General features: G+C 62.3%; 1 protein-coding gene across 3 annotated transcripts; it reads right to left on the bottom strand.

Annotated features, from left to right (window-relative positions):
* Positions 1-113: 113 nt before the first annotated feature.
* On the bottom strand, positions 114-21,180 carry CCM2 (CCM2 scaffold protein). Of its 3 annotated transcripts, none has more exons than XM_039847106.1 (10): positions 21,034-21,180; positions 9,870-10,043; positions 6,839-6,922; positions 6,375-6,558; positions 3,895-4,031; positions 3,023-3,155; positions 1,664-1,748; positions 1,269-1,404; positions 1,020-1,158; positions 114-530 (listed from the first exon to the last, which is right to left on the bottom strand). In XM_039847106.1, exons 1-10 carry the CDS (start codon positions 21,061-21,063, stop codon positions 250-252), a joined length of 1,383 nt encoding a protein of 460 aa, XP_039703040.1. In that variant the 5' UTR covers positions 21,064-21,180; the 3' UTR covers positions 114-249. The 3 variants fall into 3 exon arrangements, with proteins under 3 accessions (XP_039703040.1, XP_039703038.1, XP_039703039.1); XM_039847104.1 differs by lacking the exon at positions 21,034-21,180 and adding an exon at positions 12,089-12,325; XM_039847105.1 differs by lacking the exon at positions 21,034-21,180 and adding an exon at positions 12,089-12,299 and having other exon boundaries at positions 1,664-1,721.
* Between the last annotated feature and the right edge of the window lie 2,689 nt (positions 21,181-23,869).

The raw sequence follows: 23,869 nt of genomic DNA, 5'->3' as shown, positions 1-23,869 counted from the left end.
CAGGGCCAAGGCTGGGCAGCATCAGCCTAGGGCGGCCCTGAGCGCCGTGCCAGCCCCGGGAGTGTGGGCCCCGGATGGCGAGGACCAGACACAGTGGCAGCAGAGGTGAGCGGTTCACATTGCAGTAAACGTCTTTAAAGGTCTCTGAGGGTTGACAGGAACGTCATGTGCAAAACCGACAGCTGTGCGGGGCCCGGCCACGGGACACCCGCCCCTGTCTCCTTCACAGTAGAGGGCCCCCCGCAGTGGTCAGGCTGAGTCCTGGTCCAGGCTGCAGCCCAGGGCCTCGATGTCGTTGCTAATGTCCGAGATCATGCGGTCCCACTCGTCTCCCTCCGAGGGCACGGACTGGTCATCCGAGCTGCCCGCCGCCCTGTTCCCATTGGAGGTGGAGGTGGACGTGGAGCTCGTGGCCCGCCGGTACCGGCCGAAGCTGTCGGTGATGATGCCACGGCCGTCCTTCACCCCGATGGTCTCCAGGAAGTTCTCAAAGTGCTGGCCGTCCTTCTCAGGGATGAAGGGCCGCAGACCTGGGCCACACAGCATGGCTGACCCCCTCGCCCGTCCCCCGCCACCTCGCAACATCCCACGGGCAGCGAGTTCGGGCCCAGTCCCAAGGCCACCGCCTACCCTGGGCGCCCCGCACCAAAGGGGGAGCTACTTAGGAGCCCTTGGCCCCTGGTGGGCTGCAGGGCAAGTTTCCAGGTGGGGGAGACCCAGGAGGGGGCAGAGGGTAGCTGGTGGGGGCCGAGCAAGGCACCCCCACCTCTGCCGGGACCACCCACTTCTGGACGAGAGGCGTCTCCCAAGCGAGAACACAGAGGGGAGGACACGGACTGGGGGCCTCCGCAGCCTCCGTCAGCCAGCCCGTTCTCTGGGCTCGGCGCGGCGGCCCCGCCACGTCCCGGGCTGTGGCCCATCGGGTCGTGCCTGGCGAGGGCCGGCCCTCCCAGCGGGCCCCGGCGCCCTTGCTCTCCCACCCACCCCCACAGCTGTGCCTCCCGGGGCCCCCGCCTCACCCAGCAGCAGGAACTTGCGGCTGTCCCCGTACAGCTGCCGCAGGCTGATGCAGAACTCGTGCACGGACGCGCCGTCCCGGTACTCGTGCAGCAGGGCCGCGAACTGCTGGATCTCCTGCGACGACAGCTTCGTGCGCAGCTGCAGGGGGCAGGCGGCGGTGACCGCGGGCCGCTGGGCGTCCTGGGGCCCGCGCCCACGCCCAAGCAGCCCCCCGGTGGCGACCCCAGGGCGGCCCCCCGCAGGCCTACTGTGAGCATGTAGTCCTGCAGCAGCTCGGCGGCCGTGGCGCTCAGCTCGCTCTCGCTGGCTGTCTTGGCGTGAGGCACTGCAGGCACACAGGACAAGGGCGAGACGCCACCCGCACGCACACACTCGGGGAAGGAGCTGCAAGGACACGAGCGTGGGCAGGCGGCGTGGGCCCTGCCCTGTTCCCACCCACAACGCCCTGCAGGGCCCAGGTAGCGCTGGGGGTCAGGGTGGGTGACAAGAAGGGGCCTGCCACGGAGGAGCACAACCCCCGGACAGCAAACCACATGATGGGGGGAGGGGGACTGGAAGGTGACCTTGGGGAGCCCGCTCACTGGACGGGGGCCGGGGACCTGCTGGGAGGGTGCACCGAGGGGAGGGGCGGGCGGGTGCTCACAAGGCCCTGGCGTCCGTCTCGTACGGCTCCTTCACGTCCGCCTTGGGGGAAGAGTCGTCTGTATGGGAGTGTGGAGGGCAGATGCCTGTCACACGGGGCAGGCGTCAGGGAAGGCCACAGCTCTGTGGGACTGCGGAGCCTGTCACTGGGTGTCTGCAGGCCTTCCAGGGCAGAGCCCGGGCCCTGGGGACACCTCCCAGGGGGCTTGGGAGATGAGCCACCTGCTCCAGGTCTGCACAGAGGGACAGGGAGGGCTCCCCAGTGGCGAGGACAACAAAGGGCCTGCCTGAGGGCGGGGGGGCTCCCACCAGCAGGGCCTGTGTCACTTTGCCTTTTTTGAGCCTAGCAGGATCACCACCACCCCAGTTCTATGAAGAACAAAATCAGAGGCCGTGTGCCTGTCCTTTGTCACATGGCTCTGACCCCTGAACCAGCAGAGTTCCAGGCATTGGTGGCTGCTCCAAGAGGCAGGGCCACAACGTGGAGACCCTCAGGCCAGCAGAGGGCCCGATACGCAGCTGTTCCTCAGGAGACACTAGACAGTGACCTAAGGTCCGGGTGACAGGGATTGTGAGGAACGTAGGCACCGTTATATGCAGCAAGAGCTGAGAGGCGTGTGACAGAGTGTGGGAGGGGACAGAAGGACAAAGGGACGCTGCCAAATGGGGGCTCCACAGGCTTTGTGCTCCTGGCTGACGTGTGGGCCCTGGGGGGGAGCAGGGAGGGACCTCTCTGCACAGAGGTGGCTCTGTGGCTCTGCGCGACAGCTGCACAGCCTCCCATCCCACTTCCTGTGTGCCCGACTCACAGAGCCGTGAGTCCTAATAAAGCAGACCTGGAAGGCGAGGTCTGGCTGCGGCGGATGTGAGTGCATGCGGTGGCCGTGGGCGGTGAGTGGGGCCGGGGCAGGGCAGGGCAGTGCGGTCCCGGTCAACCCTGCGGGGCTCCTTTGCTCCCCCGACATCCCCCAGTGGCCTCCGTCCCTGGAGAGCCCCACAGCAACTGTGGGCCTGGGTGTTCTGGAAAGGAGGCCCCCACAGCCACTCGCGGCCCAGTGCTGGGAGCCTCTCCCAGCACCATCTGAGTTAGGTGACAGCCACAGGTGGTTCCAGAAAGTGTGTTCTTGGGCCCCGGAGTTATGCAGGAAGCCACCCTGGCTGAGGGGGCTCCTGTGTGCCTTGGCCAAACCCGCCATGGACGAGAACAGGGAAGTCTGGGAACAGGTTAGGGCTCAACCCAGGGCCCCAAGCGGTGGGTGGCAGCAGCATCCTGGCACGCCGACACTGACCAGGCGTGTTTGTGGGGGGCCCGGGCTCCCACAGGGCAGCAGAGGCCATGGCTGCCCGCCCCGCTGCTCACCGCTGAGGGACAGGTGGTGGGTGGGCGTGGAGGCCCCGTCGAATATGGCTCTGTCCAGGAAGTCGATGGTGGACTCCGTGTACACGATCTGGAAAACCTGCCCGAGCAGGGCGCACAGCTCCTCCGCGGCCACCTACCGTAGGGACGCAGCTGCACCTCTGGGCACCTTCCCGGCGCCCGGCCCCTCAGGTGCTGCATGGGCACCAGGCCTGAGTGCCCTCTGGGGCTCTGAGGTCACCGGCCCACCACAGGACGCCATCTGTAGCTCGTTCCCCTGCCCTGGCAGCTGATGCCCTCACCACCCACCCGTAGGGCAGCCTCCCCGCCACCACCACGCCACCACCGCCTGCCGCCACCACCCGCCACCACCCGCCACCTCCCCTGTGAGCAGCTGAAGCGGGGCCAGGACATGGGGCCAGGTCTGTAGGGACTCTGGTGGGGACAGGAGGAGCGACTGCCTGGCTGGGAAGGTGGCCGAGCTGAGCAGGGACCCCGACCAGAGGCCACCTGAGGTAGGCATCACTACTGCCGGTTCACATGGAAACCAAACAGAAGAGCAGCGAGGGGCTCTCTGAGGCCAGGAGCCCTTAGGTGGCTAATGGACCACAACTTTAACTCGCCACTCCCAGGAATCTTCCCGCAGGACACAGCTTGGGGTGCAGGAGATGCCACCCCCATCAGCACAGGGAGAGAGAAGACAGGCAGGGAAAGAACCACCCAGCACAGCCCAGGGGGCACCACACCTGGCAGGGACTTGGGGCCTAGGTGGGTGTGGGCGGGGCCCGTGTCTGCTATGGGCGGGACATTGTCAGGCATGGGCGGGGCCTTATTCTGGTGGGCGGGGCCTGGTTCCAGTTCCCAGCCCTACTCACCTTGCTGTCTGTGGCCAGGATCACCAGGCAGCACGCCTCCACAGGCCCCACTCCACTCTCCGACAGGGAGCCTGCAGTCAGGCCTCTGGAACTTTCCGCACACAGACTCTGGCTGGGGGAGATGCCGGGGTCCTGGGCTGAGAAGTGGACCCCACAGCAGGTTAGGGCAGGCAGGCAGCAGAGCAGCAGGCTCGGGGCCAGGCCCCCTCCACCACCTTCTTGAAACTGGGTGGGGACAGCGACCCCCACTCACGCCACCCACTTCACGCTGAGCCCACAATGCTCCGCGACCCAGTGCACCCCTGCAAAGATGGCACAAGTCACTTAGGCTGAGACATAAAACGGCTGACGTCCAGTCTGTCCATCTACTCCGAAGGTGTTCTCAGGGCCCAGTTAGTGCACAACAGGCCGGAACACAGTCCTTGACGAGAAGCAGGGGGCCAGGGCAAAGGCGACCCAAGCCTGCTGCGGGGCCCATGTGGGAGCCTGGACTGGAGGACCACTGTGCTACCCGGCCCGGGAAGGCCCCGTGTGCCAGCTCCAATCCCAGGGACAGGCGCCACACGTGAGGCCTGAGCACCAGGGGCTGAGCCCACACAGGACAGAGAGCACCTGACGCTCAGAGGGGCCAGTAACAGCCAATGGGGTGGACCCCGGGCGCAGGCCGAGCCCCAAGAATCCCAGGGGCCCCGTGCATCCATGGCCACAGGCACTAGGCACGTGCTATGGGACAGGTCCCAACTAAGCCTGAAGTAGAACCCACCCAGGGCCTGGGGGTCAGTGCAGTGAGGATGCTGCTGCCTCAGAAACAGCTGTGATGCTGCTTTGGGGACAGACGGCCACGTGAAATGCCATTAACGCCGGTTTCACTCGCTCCTTTCCGCCTTTTCTAACGTGGCTGCTACAACAGCATGCGTCGCTCAAAAGCCACGGAGAGCTAGTGGGTGCCGTTTCTACGAGACCAGTGACCCGCACCCAGGGCAGGGCACCGGCCACGAGCATGTGCAGCCGCAGTCCCAGGCAGTCCCCACTGGTCCTGCTGTAGACCCAAGTCCCAGACACAGGGACTCAGTCCCCTCCTGCGACACAAAAGTTCACAGAGCCCCGGGTCTCGGCTCACGTCTCTTTAAGACTTTCTCCTATTACTACTTTCTCAGCGACTCTTCCTGATAACACAGGCCAGAAAAGTCTTACAGTGCCAGGGACCTCAGGCCAGCACCTGCCCGCCAGCTAACCACCTGCAGGACCTAGTCAGAAGCCGGTTACCCAATTCTGTCCCTAAGGGTGCCCCCGATCTGGAGCCTCCTGCAGGGACTGTCCTGGGCGGGGAAATGGCGGCCACCAGGGCGGGGCAGCAGTGCTGGATGCAGCCGTGAAGCCAGTTCTCAAAGCCAGCCGGCCCCGCTATCCACCAACTGGGTGACCAGTGCCGGGTCCCGTCATCTGTGCCGTCACCCCAACTGCATGTGGGACGGAACAGAGGCCGCCCGCACGTCTACCGTGGACGTACGCCACACGCTTCGTGCGAGTTTGGGCCAAATGAAGTGCCATTTTCGGGGACTAAATGGTTCGATGCCGGCTGTTTCGAGTGCACAACCTGAATAAATGCCCATCGTTAAACAGATGGTCACTGGACACGAGGGGAAACGAACCTAGGTACAGAGGGGACGTCGCTCAGGATGTAGGTGGCACGGCAGGGTGACGGACAGGCTGTCACTCATGCTGCGGGCAGTGGCAGCACCGTCAGCTGCACAGGCGAGAGCAATGAGGACGCCCGGCAGGGCCCTCTGGGCCCCGTGACGACTCCCCTCTGTGCGGCCTGAGGTCTGGAGTGTGGTCAGCGGCCCCCTCTGGCCCCCGCACACCTGGCCCCTTGGCAGTGAATGGCTTCGGGGTTCGGCCTGGCCGCTGGCGGTGCCATGGAACCCGGGACAGGGCCCTGCTGTAGTGCCCACCCGGGAACCCCAGTTGGAGGGCCCGGTGCCAAGAACCTGTGACTTCTGCCTCCATTTCTCGGGCAGAGACTATGGACTGGCAAGCAGCTTGTCCCCAAGAGCCCAGGGAGGCGGCGCTCGCCACCAGCTGGGGGGACAGGCCAGGACAAGGTCCTTTCTGTCGTCCAATGGGCTACTCAGAATGTCCTGCAGGCAAAGAGGCTCCTCGGGGTCTGGTCCCAGCTCTGGGAAGACTAGCGCTGCATCTACCAGGCCTGGGTGCCAGATGACACCCCAGAGTCCTGCAGGGGGCAGCGTGGGACAGAGTATAGGCCCACAAGGCTACAAGCGCCCGTGGTGGGGCTCGGCGCCTGCCTGGGGACCTCCCAGGGCCCTGCCCTCCTGGTGGAGGCTGATCTCGGGGACAGGAGGGCCGCTTCTCGGGCACGACAGGCAGCAGCAGCTGACCCACCACTGCAAACTGTCCCCAGCACCTGTGAACCCGGACCCGCCTCGGCATGGAGACATGGCCGCCCCCGCTCGTACCTGTCTTCAAGACCACCAGGTGCGAGGCGTCATCCCGCACATAGGACACGGCGGCAATGTCGTGGATGGGGACCCTGAGGATGGTGTCATCGCCATCCCGCCAGGCCAGCTTGACGTTGTAGGCGGACAGGCTGATCACGGCGTCGTGCTCCTGGGTCAAGTGTCCGGGGAGCTGGTGGGCTCTCTGCGGGGGGCACAGGCATCAGCATGCGGGACCACATGGGGTCCCGGCCCCCACCACGCTCGCCCCCTGGAGCCGCCCGCACTGGGACATGAAGTCTGACAGCCCCGACCCTGAGGGGCGCGTATGCGGAATGAAGGGGGCGTTCAGCCTGGGGGGCCATCTTTACAGCAGGAGCCAAGTGCGCCCACGACCTGAGGGCACTAGGCGGCCCTCAGGTCCGCAAAGCCCAGAGTCCCAGGACCCGAGCTGCTGCCGGGGGCGGGGGTCAGAGGCGGGCTACCTTTGCGCTGTCGATGAAATGCAGGATCTCAGTCCGGCTGGAGGGGTTCAGGTATCCAGGTATGGACGTCAACTGACCTAAGTACTGAGAGGGAGCAAGGTCAGGGCCGCCCGGCAGCGTGGGCCGCCGCTCCCCCCCGCAGGCGCGCACCCCGAGTCTGGAGAAGCCCGGCCGGTTGGGGACACACACACGTGCTGCTGCGGAGCTCACCGCTGCCCCAGAGCCCTGCGAGGCACCCCGACAGGATGCAAGGCGCCCCCACGCGACAGTGCACACGGGCACGCCACACGTGGCCGCCTCCCTCTGTGCGGGACACAGGTCTGGGCGCCAGCATGGCACACGTCGCTTCCCCGCTGGCTCAGGCCTCCGCGTTTTCAGTGGCTACTGATCCTGCCCCAGAGCAGCCTGCCCCCCACTCCCGATGACACTTCCCAGTCTTCCGACTCGTGCGTTTGGGGGTCACCGTTGCAGGGGTGACGCTGGGCTTCTGCATACAGAACTCAGAGATTGTCATCCCGTGACCACAAGAAAGAGCTGAACAAACCAAAAATCGACAAGTCTTCTTAGACCCACCAGAGAACGGGGTCGGAGGGCGAACGCCGTCCCCAGTGCCGAAGGGTGCAGCAGGGTGGCGGCGTAGGTGCTGTGCCCACGAACCGTGGCACGCGAGGACACAGCCTCACGGTCACGATGGACTGAGAGGCCGGGGGACGTCTGACTGCTGGCACATCAGCTGCCATGGGCAAGGAGGATGACACAGCAGCGGGTCTCAGGCACACAGAGCCGCTGCTGGTGAGCCCACCACGGCCGCCTACGCGGCAGACAGCGCCTCCAGGAAGCACTGTGGAGGGGACCTGGCGGATCCACGATCACACCAAGCCCGGGTCGGCCTCCCTCAAGCCTCGGCCTGGCCCAGCTGCACGCCGGGGGAGGGGACGCTGAGACCTGGGCAGGTGCATCTGAGAACCTTCTCCATGGTCTGGGCCTCAGGCGGCCACCCACCTGACAGAAGACGGAGGACTCCACACACTACTGCTCGAAAATGACACACAGGACTCGAACAGGACAGGCACCTGGCACAAGGCTGCCTCCTCGGGGTCTGCCCCCCGCCCAGGCCTGCGCCTGGGGTCAAATCTCATACAGCACCACTAGGGACACTGGCCCGACTACAGAGTGCCGCACACCGACATGGGAGCCGGGGCAGGAGGGGCGCACCCATGTGTCCTCAGGGGCTCGCCCCACGCGGGGCCCAGGCTAGGCTCTGTGAGCTCAGCTGGATGAAGCCCATGCGGACCACAAGGGACACAGCAGAGGTGCTGTGGGTCAGGCCTACTTCCTTGTGGAAGACGGGGAGGCCGGCAGACGCCCCGCTCTGGAGGGTGAGCTGGACAGCCCGACTGGAAGGGGCACTAGCCACCGAGCTGCTCTGGTGGTGGGGCTGATGGGGACATGCTGGAGCTGGGCTCCTGGAGCGAGGGGAGCGGCCCTGAGCCAGTGACAGGGTCAGTGACAGGGCCTAGAGGTGGCTCCTGGGGCGAAGGGGCCGCTGGATGCCTCCCATCCACGCAGGGACACCAGCAGTACGGTGCCAACGCAGCGCCAGCCTGACCCAGTTTCCAGACCGACACTGACCCAGGAGCGGCCACGCCCACGAGACAGCCTGGGCCGCGAGGTGAGCACGCACCGGCTCGGTCTCTCACTTGGGTGGGGGGACCCTGGGGACGAAGAATCCTTCCGAGTTGGATCAGAGGGTCTGATAGGGCGCTGACACTCAGGCCCAGACCACCGACACGTCCTGTCAGGGTGGAGGCAGTGAAGGCCATTCAGGCCGGTCCACCCCCAAGGAGCCCTGGGCGCAGAGCCCCTTCTCGGATGTGGGCAGAGTCTGCCGCTGCGGACACAGCCGGACGTACTCTTTCCGAAACCCGCCAGGAGCCGCGTCCACACAGGATGGTGCTGCGTGTTGACACCCAAGAACCTGCCGGCCAGTCTTCCGGGGTGGTGGCCCGTGCTCGGCACCCCACCAGCACCGCGTGTGCCCGACCTCTCAGCATGGCCATGGGACACGTGAGCGGTGACGATGCCCCGATGGCCGGTGAGGCTGGGCGCTGTGTCCTGTGCTCATCTGCCATTGGCACGTCCTCTTAGGCGACACGTGCCCCGCGGCTCCTGCCCACTTCCTGGGTGGACGGTGGGGGCTCTGGACTGCCGGGCCGTAGGGCTGTGTGCGCGTCTGTCTGCGTCTCCGGGCGCTCCACACGCTCTGCCTCTCACCCTCCCTCGAGCACATCGTGGAGACGGACGATGAAGATGCTTCACATCCCAAAAGCTCCATCTCCGCCTTTTATTTACCGGGCGACCGTGCGCCACGGTTCGCGCGGCTTCTGCTCGTCGTCCTGACAGTACGACACAAGTTGTATTTTTCGTGCGTCTTCCGCGTCCTTGCTGCTCTGTTCGCATTTACTTCTGGAGTCTGTCTGGGGCTCCGTCTCAGGACAGCGGGAGGCTGCGTGCGGGCTGCGGACCCCTGGGGTGTGCTCACGCGGGGCCACACTGCGGCCGCGCGGCTTGCCCGCGGGAACGCCCGGGCCCTCCACACGACGGCCCAGCTGCGGGCGACCTGGAGCCTGGCAGGGAGGGCACCGTCGCTGTCCCGGCTTCCTGGCCTTCACTCTGGCCCGCCCGCCCTCCCTGTGCCCCAAAGCCTTAGTCCCACGTCTCTCCCAGGACAGCTCCCAGCCCCACCTCTCGTGACGGCCAGGTGAGAGCAGAGAGCGCCAGGTCACATGTGGCCGTGCCTCAGCCCAGCGCCTGCTCACCAGGCCCCGCCCTCCACCCACGTGTCTCCATTCTCTGACCTCGCAGCCCTGCGCCTTCCATTCGCTTACGTCACTGTCGTGATGGGGAGGGACGAGCGACAAGTGTCCCGGGCACAGGCTCTCACAGGACTCAGGAGACGCGCCGAGCGGCTCAGCCCTGACCGGGGACCGGGCCAGGCGCCGGCCTTGGCGACGGCTCGCAGCGCACTTACCTTCACCTCCTTCTCGATGTAGTCACTCAGCAGCCGGTCGGGCTCCACGCGCTCGGACAGCGACAGCACCACGGTGTGCAGGGGCCGCCGCTCCGCCACCTTCTCGTGCGCCTTCCTGTCCCTGCTCTTCTCGCCCTTCAGAAACACCCTCTTAAACGGCGACACGATCCCAGGCTGCAAGCAGAAACGGCGACAGTCGGGGCTGCGGCTCGGGCCGGCTTTGCGTCCATCCAGGCGAACAAGCGGAGGTGGCTGCAGCCACCCCCTCGACCCCACACACATGGGGCCTGGCGTGCAGGCTGCGGACGAAGAGACCCCGAGGCCGGGCCAAGGCCAGGTTCCTCGTGTCAGCGGGGGCCTGGGCCTTTACCTGCTCACGGACACTCAAAAGGTCACAGGCCAATGCTCAGCAGGCAGGGGAAGGCAGAAAGGAGAGTCCTCGAGTCCCCCCAGACAACAAAAACGCAGGGCCTTCCAAACCCCCAGCTCCGTGTGTCACGTCACTCCAGGACCTGAGAGAGCGGGGCAGGTGTGGCCAAGACGGTGGTGCCAGCAGCTGATGGCAGAAGTCCCCCATCTCCCCCGCCAGGGGCACAGCACGGGCTCCGTCTGCACGCCCTCCCTCCGCCCCGGCCTCCGGGCTCAGCGACCGTGGCCTGGGCAACCTCACACCCTGGCCAGGGTCCTACAAGCAGAGTAAACGTGCAGAGGGGTAGGGGGCGGGACAGGGCGAAGCCCGCCTGTCTCTCCGCACCTGCAGGAAGCCCTGATTGCTCCCCAGAGATGTCCAGCCATGCAGCAGTCACTATACACAGATGCCAAGGGTCCCTGTCCCCAGACCGGCCAAACGAATGCAAAACACAGAGAACAGACACTGATGGGGGTCTCGGCAGGAAGCGCCACCAAACACCTGAAACCAAAGGTGCAGGCCCGCACCGGCCACGTGTTCCCGTCTGTCGTTTCCTGGGATCCCGCAGCTCGCCGGCCCAGACGGACCCCGCGCCGGACAGCACATGGGCCCACGGCAGGCCCAGCTCTGCCCAGCACTCACACAAACCAGCGAACCTGCATGTCGCCAACACTTATTAAAGATTCGCACTTCTCCTTCTCTAAGAGAAAATTCTGTCGTGTACTGATGCCACACGAAACGGCATCCCAGAACCTACAATCTTCCTTGTCTTGTAGGACCCCCCGTGCTCCCCCCACTCACCTTGCAGGACCCCCACAGTTCCCCACTCTCCCCACTCCCCGGACCACCCCACCCTGGATTAGGCCCTCAGGGCAGCAGTAAACCGTCTGTTTGGGGCCCATGCAGGCCGGGCAGAAGGTAGGCCTGCAGGTCTACGTGACAGGAGGTCACAGTCACAGGGGACATAAGCTGTAACGCAGACGAGACCACGCAGGGGCCTCCAGGGCGAGCGAGCCCAGCGCATGCAGTCTGCTCATGCAGGCGCTGCCTGGGCAGCCGGGCGCCTGTGAGGGTCACAATGCCAGCCGACTGGCTGCTGCGGGACGGGGGCACAGGGGACGTCCGTCACCTGGGGCCACACGGGACCCCTCGTCACCCGGGCCCACACGGGACCCCCAGCCAAGCGTGAACTCAGCTTTCCAGAACCGACGTTGCTTCCAAACGTGAAAATGTGTGCGCAGGTTCTGGGGAGAGAGTGAGCACTCCGGACGCCGTGGCCAGGACCAAGGCAGGGACCGTGGCTGCTGGTCACTGGCATGGTCTCCGGATGGACAGCAACGGGACCTCCAGGCCTGCAGCTGTCCATCTTCCACTTGGCGTTTGCCTGAGCCCTCAGGCTCACTGTCCCCCAGATGATCCAAGTCTCCCCAAAAGACAAAAGGCCCCGCCGAGCCCGAGAGGAAGACCGTGTGGGGACGTGAGCAGGACTCGCCGCTCAGCCCGCCCGCCCCGCAGCCGTCAGACGCACTCCCAGGCTGGTGGGCGGCTGCGCACGCACGCTCCTTCCTGGCCTTTCCCTAAGTCATCTTCCAACTCGGACCCTGCGTCCCAACTGACCACAAGCCCCCATGCAGACTGCTCTCGCCCGCAGTCATGACATCTGTGGCCTTATGTCCCCCGAGGTCAGACGGACGCCGCTGACACCTACAAACGGCTCCTTGCCCTGCTGGGGCAGCCCCAGCTCACAAGGTCCCGGGGGACCGAGCGAGCCTTGCAGATGCTCTGTGCCAACCACACCCACCTCACCCACCTCGCTCTCCAGGGGGCGGCCCCCTGGGGAGTCCATCGGAGGGGTTTCTGTGGAGCTGGGGTCCCTCCCCCTCTGCCAACAGTCACTGTGCATTCTCCCCCGTCCGCGTCAATCTCGTTGAAAAACACGGGTGCCCTCAGCCCTCCCCCTACGAAGAGCCGCGAAGGAACCGGAAGAGCAGAAACCACAGCTTCCGTCCGCCAGCGCCACTGAAGCTGCTCAGTGCCGAGAGGCCACCAGCACCCAGCAGGGGCAGAGCCCAGGACACAGCGGCCGGCGTCTCCCTGGGGACAGGCCCTGTGGCCACCGCCTTTCTGCACGGCTGCGAAGCCCCGCGTCTCCTGGGACCGGCGTCACCCCGTCCCACCTGCTCGCTCCTCCCAGGTCCCAGGCTCTCGGCCTCCAGCTTTCTTTACGCGAACCTTGTGAACGGTGGTTCGTTTGTTGGATGAATAGCAAATCCTGTCCTTCATCTGCTGTCCTTTCCCTGATGTCCTCAGGTCTCTGGTCCCTGCACTCACTGCTTCTGGACTGGGAGGGGCAGGCAGGAAAGCGTCCTCATCCCCCAGGCCACTGAAGAACGGCCACATGTCTGCCTGGGACTTCAGGGCCTGCTCGCTGGCTAGTCTGCCGCCCTCAAGTGCCTCCCAGCACAGCAGGGGGGCAGGTCGGGTGGGTCCCTTTCCACACCTGTGCAGCCTCCCGATGCCACTACTAACCAGAGTCTCTGCCGTGAAATGCCACTTTCCTGCACACCTAGTGTCCCTGGGAGTGGGGTCTGTCCCTGAGGCTGCTCACAGGACAGCCCAGCATCAGCCAGGACACGACAGCACGGCCCAGCCTGTCGCTTCCTCCTGCTCCTCGTTTTCAGAGGTTTCTGGTGGTCCTGCTTGTCTGCGACACAAATGAGCTTTAAGACACGTGGTCCAGTCCCAGATGAAAGCCCGGTGGTCTGTTTACTGGGACGGCATTATAAGCTAGCTCAGGGAGACGGACGTGGTCGTGACGCCCCCCACCCACCCAGACACTAGGCAGCTTTCCGTCTCAAGCCTGTGTGTGAGTGTTTCAGTTCCTCTCCCAGAAGTGCCCACTGGGAGGTGGGAGGGAGCACCCCCACTTCGGTGAACGGCCTGACCCCAGGAAGCAAGTGCATCACACACCCACATGGCTGGCTTGGCAGGGCCTCGCCACCAGATGGCCCTGGGTCACAGACGGCAAAGCCTGCCTCGCCTGAGGTGCTCGACCCATGGGACAGATATGACAGCCTGTTTGTGCGTCACACTCACGTGGCCCACGCAAGCACCCAGAGAGGGAGCACTGCCACGAGCAAGGCCATGGAGCATCTCCAGGACAGCCCGGCCCACGGTGACAGAAGGGACCAGTGTGGCCAACGGAGAGCCGTTTAAAACCTGTCCCGCCCCTGGCGAGCAGGTAGTCGGGGGTGTAACAGACGCCACACAGGAGCCACACGGACCCCAAAGAGCTGCTGGGAGTCAGGGCGGCCGAGCCACACGACACAGCCCCCTGCACACACGGCCTGGGCGCTGGTTCTGCAGAGGGCGCGGGAGTCTTCGTGCACTCCTTGCATTTTTTAAGTTTCAAATTATCTCAAAATAAAAAGATTTTTTAAAAGAGGCATCAAAACACGTTTTGCAAGAATACACACAGACAGAAGGGCCTGCACTGAACAGGTTAGGGTGGCTGGCGACAAGGGGGGGGCGTGAAAGAGTGGGGACGGGACTGAAGAAAATGAGACCAACAGGAAGCCCAGAAAGGCCTGGCAGGGACGAGCGTGCGGACGGTCAGCTCAGCCCCGCGCCTGGGCCCGACACGGGAGGGGACAGGGAGGCAGAAGGCAACCATCCACTGCTAAAGACGGCACAGCCGGAGCCGGGGCTGGCAGGCGCTTCCAGAACCTCTTCTGAGAAGGTCGACCACACCCCTCCCCAGAAGGGACGCTGTGTCGGGATCCATGACAAGACCCGTCTGACCGTGGGACACAGACCCATGGGAAAAGCTCTGGAAATCAGGGTTCCCGGGAACTGACGAACGCGGGTGCCCCCCTGCCCGGGACACCGGGGATAACGTGCCCTCAGCAGGCGTGTGCACGATCACAGCTCTGGGACGAAACGCACGAGAGCATTTCATGCAGACGCAGGTCACCCCGACACGGGATCCACAGACGTAACAGGGGTAAACACAGCAGAACCTCAGGCAGGGGCCTCCAGAACCGGCCATGTGACCCCGCAACCTCCTTCCAGGCTGAAGGACACCCCACTATCAGCACTGCCCTCGAAGCGTGCTCGACGCCTGCCTGCCTGTGCCCGAGCCTGTCCGTGAGCCGTCCTGACAGCTGCATTAAAGGAATTAAACCGAGAGAAAGGTCAGGAGGCGGCTAAGCTCAGCGTTTTTTGTCAGAGCAAAGTGACAACCGAAGAGTCTACAAACGGGCTGCTGTTTAAATGAATTACATTGATTCGGCCCTGAAGAGGAATCAAGAAACTACACACCCATAATGAGAGATCTCCAAAAACTCTTGTGGAGAAAAAACCATCCCAGCAGCCCCTATTCCCACCACAGGAGACACTGTACCAGAATAACCGGGTCACAGGCAAGACTCCAGGACCTGCGAGGAGTAGCTGCCGCGGCAGCCGTGTACACACCTGCTAACCAGACCTGGGGCTCTAAACGCCTTCCGGGTCAGGGCTGGGAACGCCGTGCTGTAGCAAAGGTAAGCGGGAAAACCAACAGCGAGTGGCAGACAGATGTGACCGGATCAACAACCGCGTTAAGTGCACAGGGCAGAAGTTGTCAGGCAAAGTAAGATGCAGCAACTACGTAAGCAACGCGCTGTTCGCAAGAGAGCAGCTTAAATACTAAGCTACGGAAATTCCGAAACACACCCAACAAGCGGCACGAGAAGCTCGTGCAGCTACGCTCACGCTCACGCTCACGCTCACCCGCTCACCTGCTCACCCGGCCGAGGAGGTTCCCAACAAGGACTATTATCGGAAGTACAGATGGTCCTTTCGTAATGAAAAAGTCATCTCAGCAGGACATAACGACCCTAAATGTATGTACTCAAGAACAGAGCTTCAAAAGCAGTGAAGCCAAAACTAACAGAACCTCAGGGAGAAACAAACAAATTCAAAACGCCAGCTGCAGAGAGAACGCCGACCCTTGTCCAGTCCCTCGGTGACTGAGAACCGGAGGCAAAGACTCGGCAGGGACAGTTCGTCAGTGACAGAGAGGAAACGCACGGTTACCACAGAACTCAGCGACCCATTATTAGGTGCACAGAGCCCACTGGGTCCGACATCGGGTGCACGACAGGCAGGTGCCCCTCAGGACAGGATGTGCAAGAGCTACTGAAGTCACACATCAACCGGCAGAAATGACAGCCAGACACAATTGTGAGAATTAAACAGTTTCCTGACGTGTAGGATGACACACGTGACACGCAGGTCTGCCCCAGGTACCAGCTTAATAAGACTGCACGCCCAGCACGCACGCAGAATGCTCGAAATCACACCCGACTGCAGAGGTAACAGGCATGGCACACAGGACACACATTAGAGTCTGGGGACATGCCACTGTGGAATTTAAACTGTACGATGGATAATAAAGAGCTGAATAAACAAACGTCCCCACAAGTAAGACCGCAGGTGAGACACACTGCGCACCTGAGGGGGTGACACCTGCCGGGCTTCCCCCCAGCGCAGTGACACCGGCTCAGACTGACCACTTTCGGCACCTGTCCAGAATCCAGGTCGCCGGGCGCACGTGCAGTCCGCCGCCCTAAGCCCTGAACAAAACCGGAACAAAAGCCGCGTGCAGCCTCCGCTCGGCGCAGGGGACCGCTTTCGCCGCGCCCGCACGCCCTGCTTCCAGCACCGCGGCGGCCGGGCCACGCTGGGGACAGCTGCGCCGCCCCTGCCACTGGCACGGAGCCCGGGAAACAGTGTCCTTTTCACTTCGACTAAGCCGACAAATCCCAACCTCAGCTCCCTCACGCTGTGGACCCGTGAAATCTGAGCAGCGCACTTGAGGGACAGCAGCTGCTCCTGGGCGGAGGGACGACGCCGAGCCAGCCCAGCACCGACCTGCTCCCACGGCAGAGCCGGCCGGGGCCACGCGACCGACCACAGCGGACGTGCGCTTTGGGACATGCAGAGCAAAGGGTGGTGGCCCTGCCACTCTGAGTCGCCTGGCCATCTGTGTTTGGGGCCAGCGTGGAGGCCGAGTCCTCAGAACTCCGAGCTAGATGGAGACCACATCCCAGCCCAGGACCACAACTAGACTCCTGTCACGGCAGCCTGCTGGCCTGCTTGCTTCGGAATGACCTGCCAGCCTCGTCCTCCATGACAGAGGACCATAGCCCAGGGCACAAGCTGCAGACATTCCTTCCCATCCCAGGTGTTAGCTGCATGGCCCAGTGTAGGCATCGGTGGGGCCGGTCTCCCGAGGCCTCTCTCCTGGGCACGGAGATGACGTCTTGTCCCAGTGTCCCCACACAGCAGTCCCCCTGCGTGCACATCCTGGTTTCCTTCTCTTAAAAGGATGTCAGCCCGCGTGGCCTCACTTTGCCTTAACCCCCTTGCTAAGGCCCCACCTCCAGAGACAGAGCCGCTCTGAGGTGCAGTGGGCAGGCTTCGGTGCGGGAATCGGGGCCGTGGTCGGCTCCTGACACCGGGGGAAGGGTGGCCAAGAGACGAGGCAGGTGAGCGGAGCCGCCTGCACTTTGACCGCCTCTGAAGCTGGGGCACGGTGACACCACAGGGTCTTGTCTGCACTTGGGCTTGACGGCACCCTAACAGAAAGGCCCTTACTCGCTCCTGTCGTGGCACACTTCCCAACGGTCCCCCTCGCCTGTCCTCCGAGAGCCGCTGCTAGCTCTGCAGGCACAGAGCTGTGTCCCCAGCGCATGTGCCCAGACACACAGTCCCCAGAGGAATACAGAGAAACCTCGGTGGCTTCCGCTGAGCACACGGCCCTCCCAAACTATGGGCCTCACCCAGCCCGGCGCCTGGAGGTCACTCTGCGGTCCCCGTGTGGGACCAGCACGCTAGCGCTGGCCGCTCCTTCTCTAATGCTGTGTGTGAGCAGCTCATCTCCAGACAAAACACACTGTTCTCAGCCTGCCCCTTGCTGTCCTGAGTGTGACATCCACACTCACATCAATAAACGGGATTTCATGCTGATCAGTCAATGCGACAGCACATGCGGGTGGCTGGGACCTCACCCCGCAGAGTGGTGGTGAACACGACCGATATCAGAAATGAAGGAAGCACCCACAGGGACCAAACCCACTGGGGACGAAGGCGCCGGGCCGACCCCACGGGCAGAATGCCGCCGGCCCCCACTGCGGCGCTGGTGCCAGAGAAGCGATTTCCTCAGCACCAGCCTCCGCTCGCACGGCACGGTGGGCACTCCGAGCTGTCACAGGGAAGCACTGTGGCGGTCACCGGGCCACCGCACTGACTGGAGGGCAGACGGCAGTGAGACTGGCTACTGCTGGTCACTCTGGACCCGGCTGCCGGCAGGGGAAAGATGAAGCAGGGATGGAGGCTCAAGCTCACTTTGTCAGCCCGTTACAGCTGTGACAGCTATACCATCAGTTATAAAAGCAATTTCGTAGGTGGTGACCAGCAGCCTTTTTAATGAAAAAAAAACAACAAAACAGAATTTTAGAAGTCAGAGCGCACTGCTTCTAGGAAGCACATTCTGTTTCACACAAACGTCCCCACGCAGGCACGCGCCGCGGACAGCACGGCTGCTGTGTCCCCACACACCGGTCCCGTCTGAGCTTCAGCTCCCGAGACACTGGCTGAAGGACTGGGCAGGTACGGGAGCTGATAACCTGGTCCCGTACCCCGGGGATCTTTTTCTCCCCACTTTTTACATGGAAACTCAAAAATTCACAAAAGGAGACAGAATGATGAATGACCGCCCGCTGCCAAAACATCCAGCTACCTCGCATCTTTCTTTTTCCAGTCTGAGTAACACAGATCTCAGGGATCATGTCATTTCACCTATAAAAACCCCAGCATATATCTATCTGATAGAACTTGACAAAACATAACCCAAATAGTAAACCCAATGAAATTAGTAACCCTTCAACGTTTAACGTCCTGTCGTACAATTCTAGGGTACCTTGTCGCCCTTTTTTATTTGAAGAATGCAAATACAGTAGATCTATGTAAAAACAGTCAACTCTGTTCCGGTTGAAATCACAGCCACCGGTGGTGCCACCTACAACCTAACAGCAGCAGAAGTGGCAGAAGCAGGGACCCAGAAAGCATCGAGGCCCAGTGGTGACTTCACACGGCGGTGACTTCTCACGGGCTACAAGTCTCATCTGAGCCAAATGTTTTTATAAAAATGCGCACAGTCCAACTCATGGATACCTTAAGCTTCTCACGAAAGCAGTCAACCCTGACAGAACAGTGTTTAAACGCACGGAACTCGGGTCCGTTTTCTCAGGGGGCAGCCTTATTCTCCAAACCCAAATGGGGACTTGTGGTCTGAAAGGTCCCGGCCACTCTGGGACAGCCGCAGGAAAGCGGGCCCCAGTGGGCCCGCGCCAGCAGCCTTCCCGTCTCCCCAAGCACCCGCATCTCCCCGCCTCCTGCCTGCTCCTCCCACATCCCTGTCACCCAGCACCTTCTGTGGGGCATGACAGGATCAAGTCACCCTCATCAGATGTGCCAGGGCAGCCTGAGAAGGGCCAGGCCTGTACCTGGGGCCCCCGCAAGAGGTCCACTCCAGTTTCCCAGTTCTCTGGCAGCTCGTGACTTCCTGTCCTGGGGAACTGGGCCGCGTTACGAGCCTGAATGCCTGCTTAACGGGCACCAGGACAAGTGTCCGAAGACCCAAAAAGGCCCAGCCACCCACGTTTTTAAAAGTTTAAATCTGCATTTTTTGAGGGAACTGACTCGAGACTTTAAATGTCCAAACTGTACTGTCATAAAACTATTAAGTCATTACACCTGTTTTAGCCTGAACTTGTGCACATGGTTTAAAATATATCTCCGGTTAGTCTACCACAATGGGAACGACCTAAACACCAAACTTCACGCGCCAAAGGTGACCTCACATAGAATCGGGGAGCACAGCAGGAAGGGTCCGCCGGCTGTGTGTGGCAGAGGGCAGCAGGTGAAGTGGGCTCGGCCACGGCCTGGGTAAGGAACCCATGCCCCAGAGCCCCGCGTCGGCCGCTGGGGAAGAAGGACCTGAGGCAGGGGCAGGGAAGGAGACGGCTTCGGCACTGTGTCCTCTGCGAGAAACAGCGGCTCTGCTCAGCGGTAACCTTCTCCAGGCCTAAGCCTTTCCACTGCCCCAACTCCAAAATTGAGTTTCACTGGCTTTTCGCTTTGGTTCCAGAAGGTCGGGCATGTCTTACCATTTGTCTCTCCCTACGCTGTTGGAGCTTTTGTTGTTTCTGCCAGAGCTGGTAGAAGGTTCTAGAGGAAAGTCCATCAATGCCACCCTTCCCCATCACAGTGACTCTCCTTAGCAGGCATGAAGAGTCTGGCCCGAGGGAGGTGCTGTGTGGACGGGATGAAGCTGCTCTGTGAGACACTGGTGGCCAGGAGCGCAGGCAGAGGCCGCCTGCCTGGCTGTGACAGGGAAGGAGAGAGTTGACTGAATTTCTGGGACCTTCCATCAGCTTTGGTCCAAACCTTAAACTCAGCTCTGCCCCTCCACGGTGGGCAGCATCCCTCCGCAGACTAACTCTCACAGGCTGAATCACTTCTGGGGCCGTTTACCTAACTTAAACCACCTTTGTAGGTAACTGTAACTGCTACCACACTTAAGTTAGACACACGCGTTCACGACAGAACACGACGAGCAAGTCAGAGGAGCGGCGCCACGCAGCACCCTCAACACCACCTGGCTACCCTCGGTGACAAGGGCACCTAGTTAAAATGAAGCGCCTTGTAAAACACAGAGATGAGTAACCTAAATGAAGGGCACACTGGCACTGAAGAGCAGAGGGTGGCCAGGCGTACTGAAGTGTTTTAAACTTACACGTAAAAGTGCACACACACACACACTTATTAAAATGCAAATGATGGGCGAGACGCTTACGCAGGTTATAAAGCCTGTATTTGAAAGATACATTTCCCTGGAACCCAATTTTCATTTTAATGACAGCTTATCCCACGTGGTTATTTCAGTCTCCCTAACACCGTGAGCTCCTTTATCAGCTACTCCAGCCTGCTAATTAAAGCCACGTTTTTAAAACCACATAAACTAAGGAGGCTCTTGAACTATGCCAAACGATAAGGTCACTGAGATCACCTGCATGGTAGCAGGGAGAGCAAAACCCAGTCCGTGAACGGGCTGTACCGTGAGGTCACTTCTAGTTTTACCTGACACCAAAATCTTGAAGCCACCAAGCAGCAAATGTTCCCACACTAAGCCTACACCCACTGACTCTAAGATTCCAACCCTGGAAGACTTTCTGGCCCCTAGGCAGGGCCAGCGCCTCTGCAGCCCTGGTCAGTGTCCCCGGGGCAGGGCATATGGAGTGCCTGGGTTTGGGGGAGTCACTGGCCGGAAGGGGCGGAAAGGCGTGGCCCCTTCCTCCCCCGCCGCACCGGCCGGCAGAGGACCACCTCGCCGCATTGTCCCGGGGCGCGCCTCCTACCCAGCCGCGAGACCCAGTACCGCCGCCCGACCCGCCCGCCCGTGCGCCGCCCGCCGGGACCGGCCTGCCCGCCACGCTCACCTCCAACGTGTGCGCCCGGACCTCCCACCACCGGACTTCCCGGCCGGGACCTCCACAGACCCGACCTCCGTCCCCGCGCCGCCCAGCGCCGGCACCCCGAGGGGCGGCCTGAGGGAACCTCCCCTGCGCCCCCGAGCCCCGGCCCCTCCGCTCTCCGCCGCCTCGCTCTGGGGTCCAGCCCGCCCCCTGCCCGGCCCTCGGGAGGACGCACCTTCTTGCCCTTCTTGCCCTCCTCCTCCATGTCGCCGCGAGCAGTCCCCGCGGCCCGGCCGCCCCGGGAGCCCCGCGCGCCCCGCGCTCCCCGCGGCCGCTACATGCTCGCCCGGGCCCCGCGGCCGCCCCAGCCGCGTTCCTGCGCCGCTCGCCTGCCCGCCGTCTCCGCCCGCGGCCGCCAGGGGCCGTCCGCGCCCCGCGCCCCGCACCCCGCACTTCCGGGCCGAGGGCGCGGCCCCGCCCCTGCGCACGCCCCGCCCCGCGCGCGCCCCGCCCCAGCCTTTGGAGCGGTGACAACGCGCCCGCCCTACCCCACCCCCAAAGCCCGCCCCCGACCCTCAGGACCGCGGGAGCGGCTCCGGCTTTTCAATTCTGCCGCCATCTTTACGGCGGCCAACTTCCCGGCCTGCCTCGCACTCAGGGAGGCCGAGACACACCGCCGGGAAGCCCCCCGGCCGGGGCCCGCGGAAAAGGGCGGGGCACGCCGGCGGGGCGGGGCTAACAGGAAGGTGGGAGCCGGACCTTGGGGAAGGGGCGGGGCCTGCGAAAAGGCGGGGCCTATAGGGAACGAGGCGGGGGCGTGGCCACGGCCGTAGCCTCGCCCTTTCCTTTTCCAGTTCTGCCCCTTCACGCCCAGGATCCCTGCGAAGCCCTGCCCTAGGGCTTCCTCAGTTCCGGGGCCAGCCGTCTTTAGACCCCTCAGGAAAGCGGGAATACAACTGCGGACGTGCTGTTAGAGGAGGCCACTGAGAAGACGGGACCGCGGGCTGACCCTCGGGCTGCACCAGGAAATGGGAGGCTCCTCGCCCCTCCCTTGTCCTTGCAATGCATACTCCACACGTCGTCCCCAGGCTAGACGCTGTCCCAAAGTCACAGCCTGAGGTGGGCCCGTGCGCAGATCTACTCTTGCGATCTATCAGTTCCTTTGGTGATTAAACCGGTCACCTACCAATCTGGACTGGTCTGCCTCTTTCCTCAGTGTCTCCCTGCCCTCCGTGTAGGGAGCCAGTTTCAAATTACACCCAGGAAGCTCCCGAGTTTGCAAACTAACGAGTCCAGACCCTATCAGAATAAAATGGAGCTGAACAGTCACCTAGGATAACTGCCACCTTTTACGGATGAGGTCCAGGGATGGGGGGGGTTGCCCCAAAGCACAGTGCAAACTGGAATCAGCAGCAGCAGGCCCATTATTTTGCCGCTAAACCAAGCTACCAGTAAGAACCTTGCAGCGCAGCTGGAGCATAAACCAATACAAACCAGTTTGTCTCCAGTGGTGCGGTTAAGTAAGGGATCCTGTGCCAGCTGTCACTGTCTTGTCTCTCAGTCCAGCACTCCCTCATTTCTGCTCTGCGGGATGGAGCTGGGCCCCTTAGCCCTCCTATCAGGTGACCCAGGGTAAAGCTTTCCCAGAGGAAGGGGCCAACTGCCTGGTTCCGGGCAACTGTGCCGGGAACGGGACAGGGGAACCAGGCAGGGGAACGGGGCGGGGCAAGGAGCAACGTGCGGGCTTCCTGTTATCTCATATCCCTAGGCCGCCTCCCACCAGGCTGCTCATGCCCCCTGGGATGCCTTTGCCTCATCCCCCAATACACAAGCCCAAGTCAGATTCTGCCTACTAATAACCAGATGGCGATCATTTGGCAAATAAACGAGGACCAGCCAGGTAACGACAAAGTCTATTCATACGCAGCCTGCTGTAGCAAGGGAGTCAGCCGCCATCACTTGCATCTGGCAGAGAACCAAAGGCAGACAGAGGAGGGGAGAGCTTCCTGGTGGAGAAAGGGGGCTCGGGTGCGCCGATGGTGGCTGTGAACCTGGGGAAACTGGGGGAATAAGTAGAACTGGGCACCCAGGTGATTGGCTAGAGGAGCGTGTCTGGCTTCCTCTGGTGAGTCCTAAGTTGGAAGTGGGAACAAAAATGAGGAAAGCTGTCAGTTATTGACCAAGCTCTGGCCATTTGTCTTGTTCGCATTGTTACCTGGTCGTTATGTGGTTGTCACTAGAGAGAGCAGTCCATCTCCCCAGAGTCTGACTCGCAGAGGCCGGCTTCCTGGGCTGGCTGCAGCAGGCTGTGGGGCAGAGTTCTCGTTTGAGAAATGGCCTGCCCATCGTCCGTCTGCGTGTTCGGTCTCCCCTGACAGGCACCGATGGTACCAGCCGCAATGCTAACAAAACCAGCATTTCTCCCAAGGCTACACCTCGTCTGCAAGGAGTCCTAACAGCCTCCTCCTCTAGCTGGTCACTGCTTCTTCCAACAGCCGCCCGAGCTGCCTGGGGCCCCAGCTGGTGAACGAAAATGACTGCGACCCAAGTGCTAAACTTCAAGACAGAAAAATCTAGAGCTGATCCTCCTCCGAATCCTTCACTGCAACTCCGACCCTCACAAAACCCCTTGAAGACCTCGTAATGAGAGGCAGCCCGGGCCCCTCTGGGGTCCTCCTTGTGTGGCCCTCAGGGGAAGAACCCTTGCAAGCCCTGCTTTGACATCTCCTTGACCGCAGCTGTGTTCTCCCAGAGCCAAACTGCTACTTTTCCTTTCCGGCATCCGTCCCAATTAGCTTAGGAGAAAAATGGAGTTACTCTCCTGAGATGCACTTTTGGACAAAGTTCTTTCCATAAGACGCTGCGGACGGGTCTCCCTCGTGCCACTCTCATGCAGCCTACTAGTATAATGGAATTGAGCTGCAATCCCGTGGTCCTTAATGTTTTGGTATCCTTTCTTATTACCTGGATAAACACTCTCATGGAGCATCTTCCCCTCTCTAGTTCATTTTGTTGGTTACTTAGGAAAAAAGCTCCTCTCTTGCAGTCCTAGCAGAGCCTACCTTTTCGGT

Source organism: Pteropus medius, unplaced genomic scaffold (genome assembly GCF_902729225.1).
Source record: "Pteropus medius unplaced genomic scaffold, Ma_sr-lr_union100, whole genome shotgun sequence".
Taxonomy (NCBI): domain Eukaryota; kingdom Metazoa; phylum Chordata; class Mammalia; order Chiroptera; family Pteropodidae; genus Pteropus; species Pteropus medius.
The sequence above is the reverse complement of the archived record's forward strand: the minus strand, read 5'-3'. Positions and strand labels throughout refer to the sequence as shown.

What these genes read in the sequence shown, in the direction of transcription:
- CCM2 (XM_039847104.1), bottom strand. Translation starts at nt 12,181, where the DNA reads ATGCACAGTGACTGTTGGCAGAGGGGGAGGGACCCCAGCTCCACAGAA. An exon ending in ACATCGAGAAGGAGGTGAAG is followed by an intron (nt 6,923 to 9,869) that starts GTAAGTGCGCTG and finishes GCTCCCTCTCAG; the next exon opens with TACTTAGGTCAGTTGACGTC. An exon ending in CCGCAAGTTCCTGCTGCTGG is followed by an intron (nt 531 to 1,019) that starts GTGAGGCGGGGG and finishes TGTGTGGCCCAG; the next exon opens with GTCTGCGGCCCTTCATCCCT.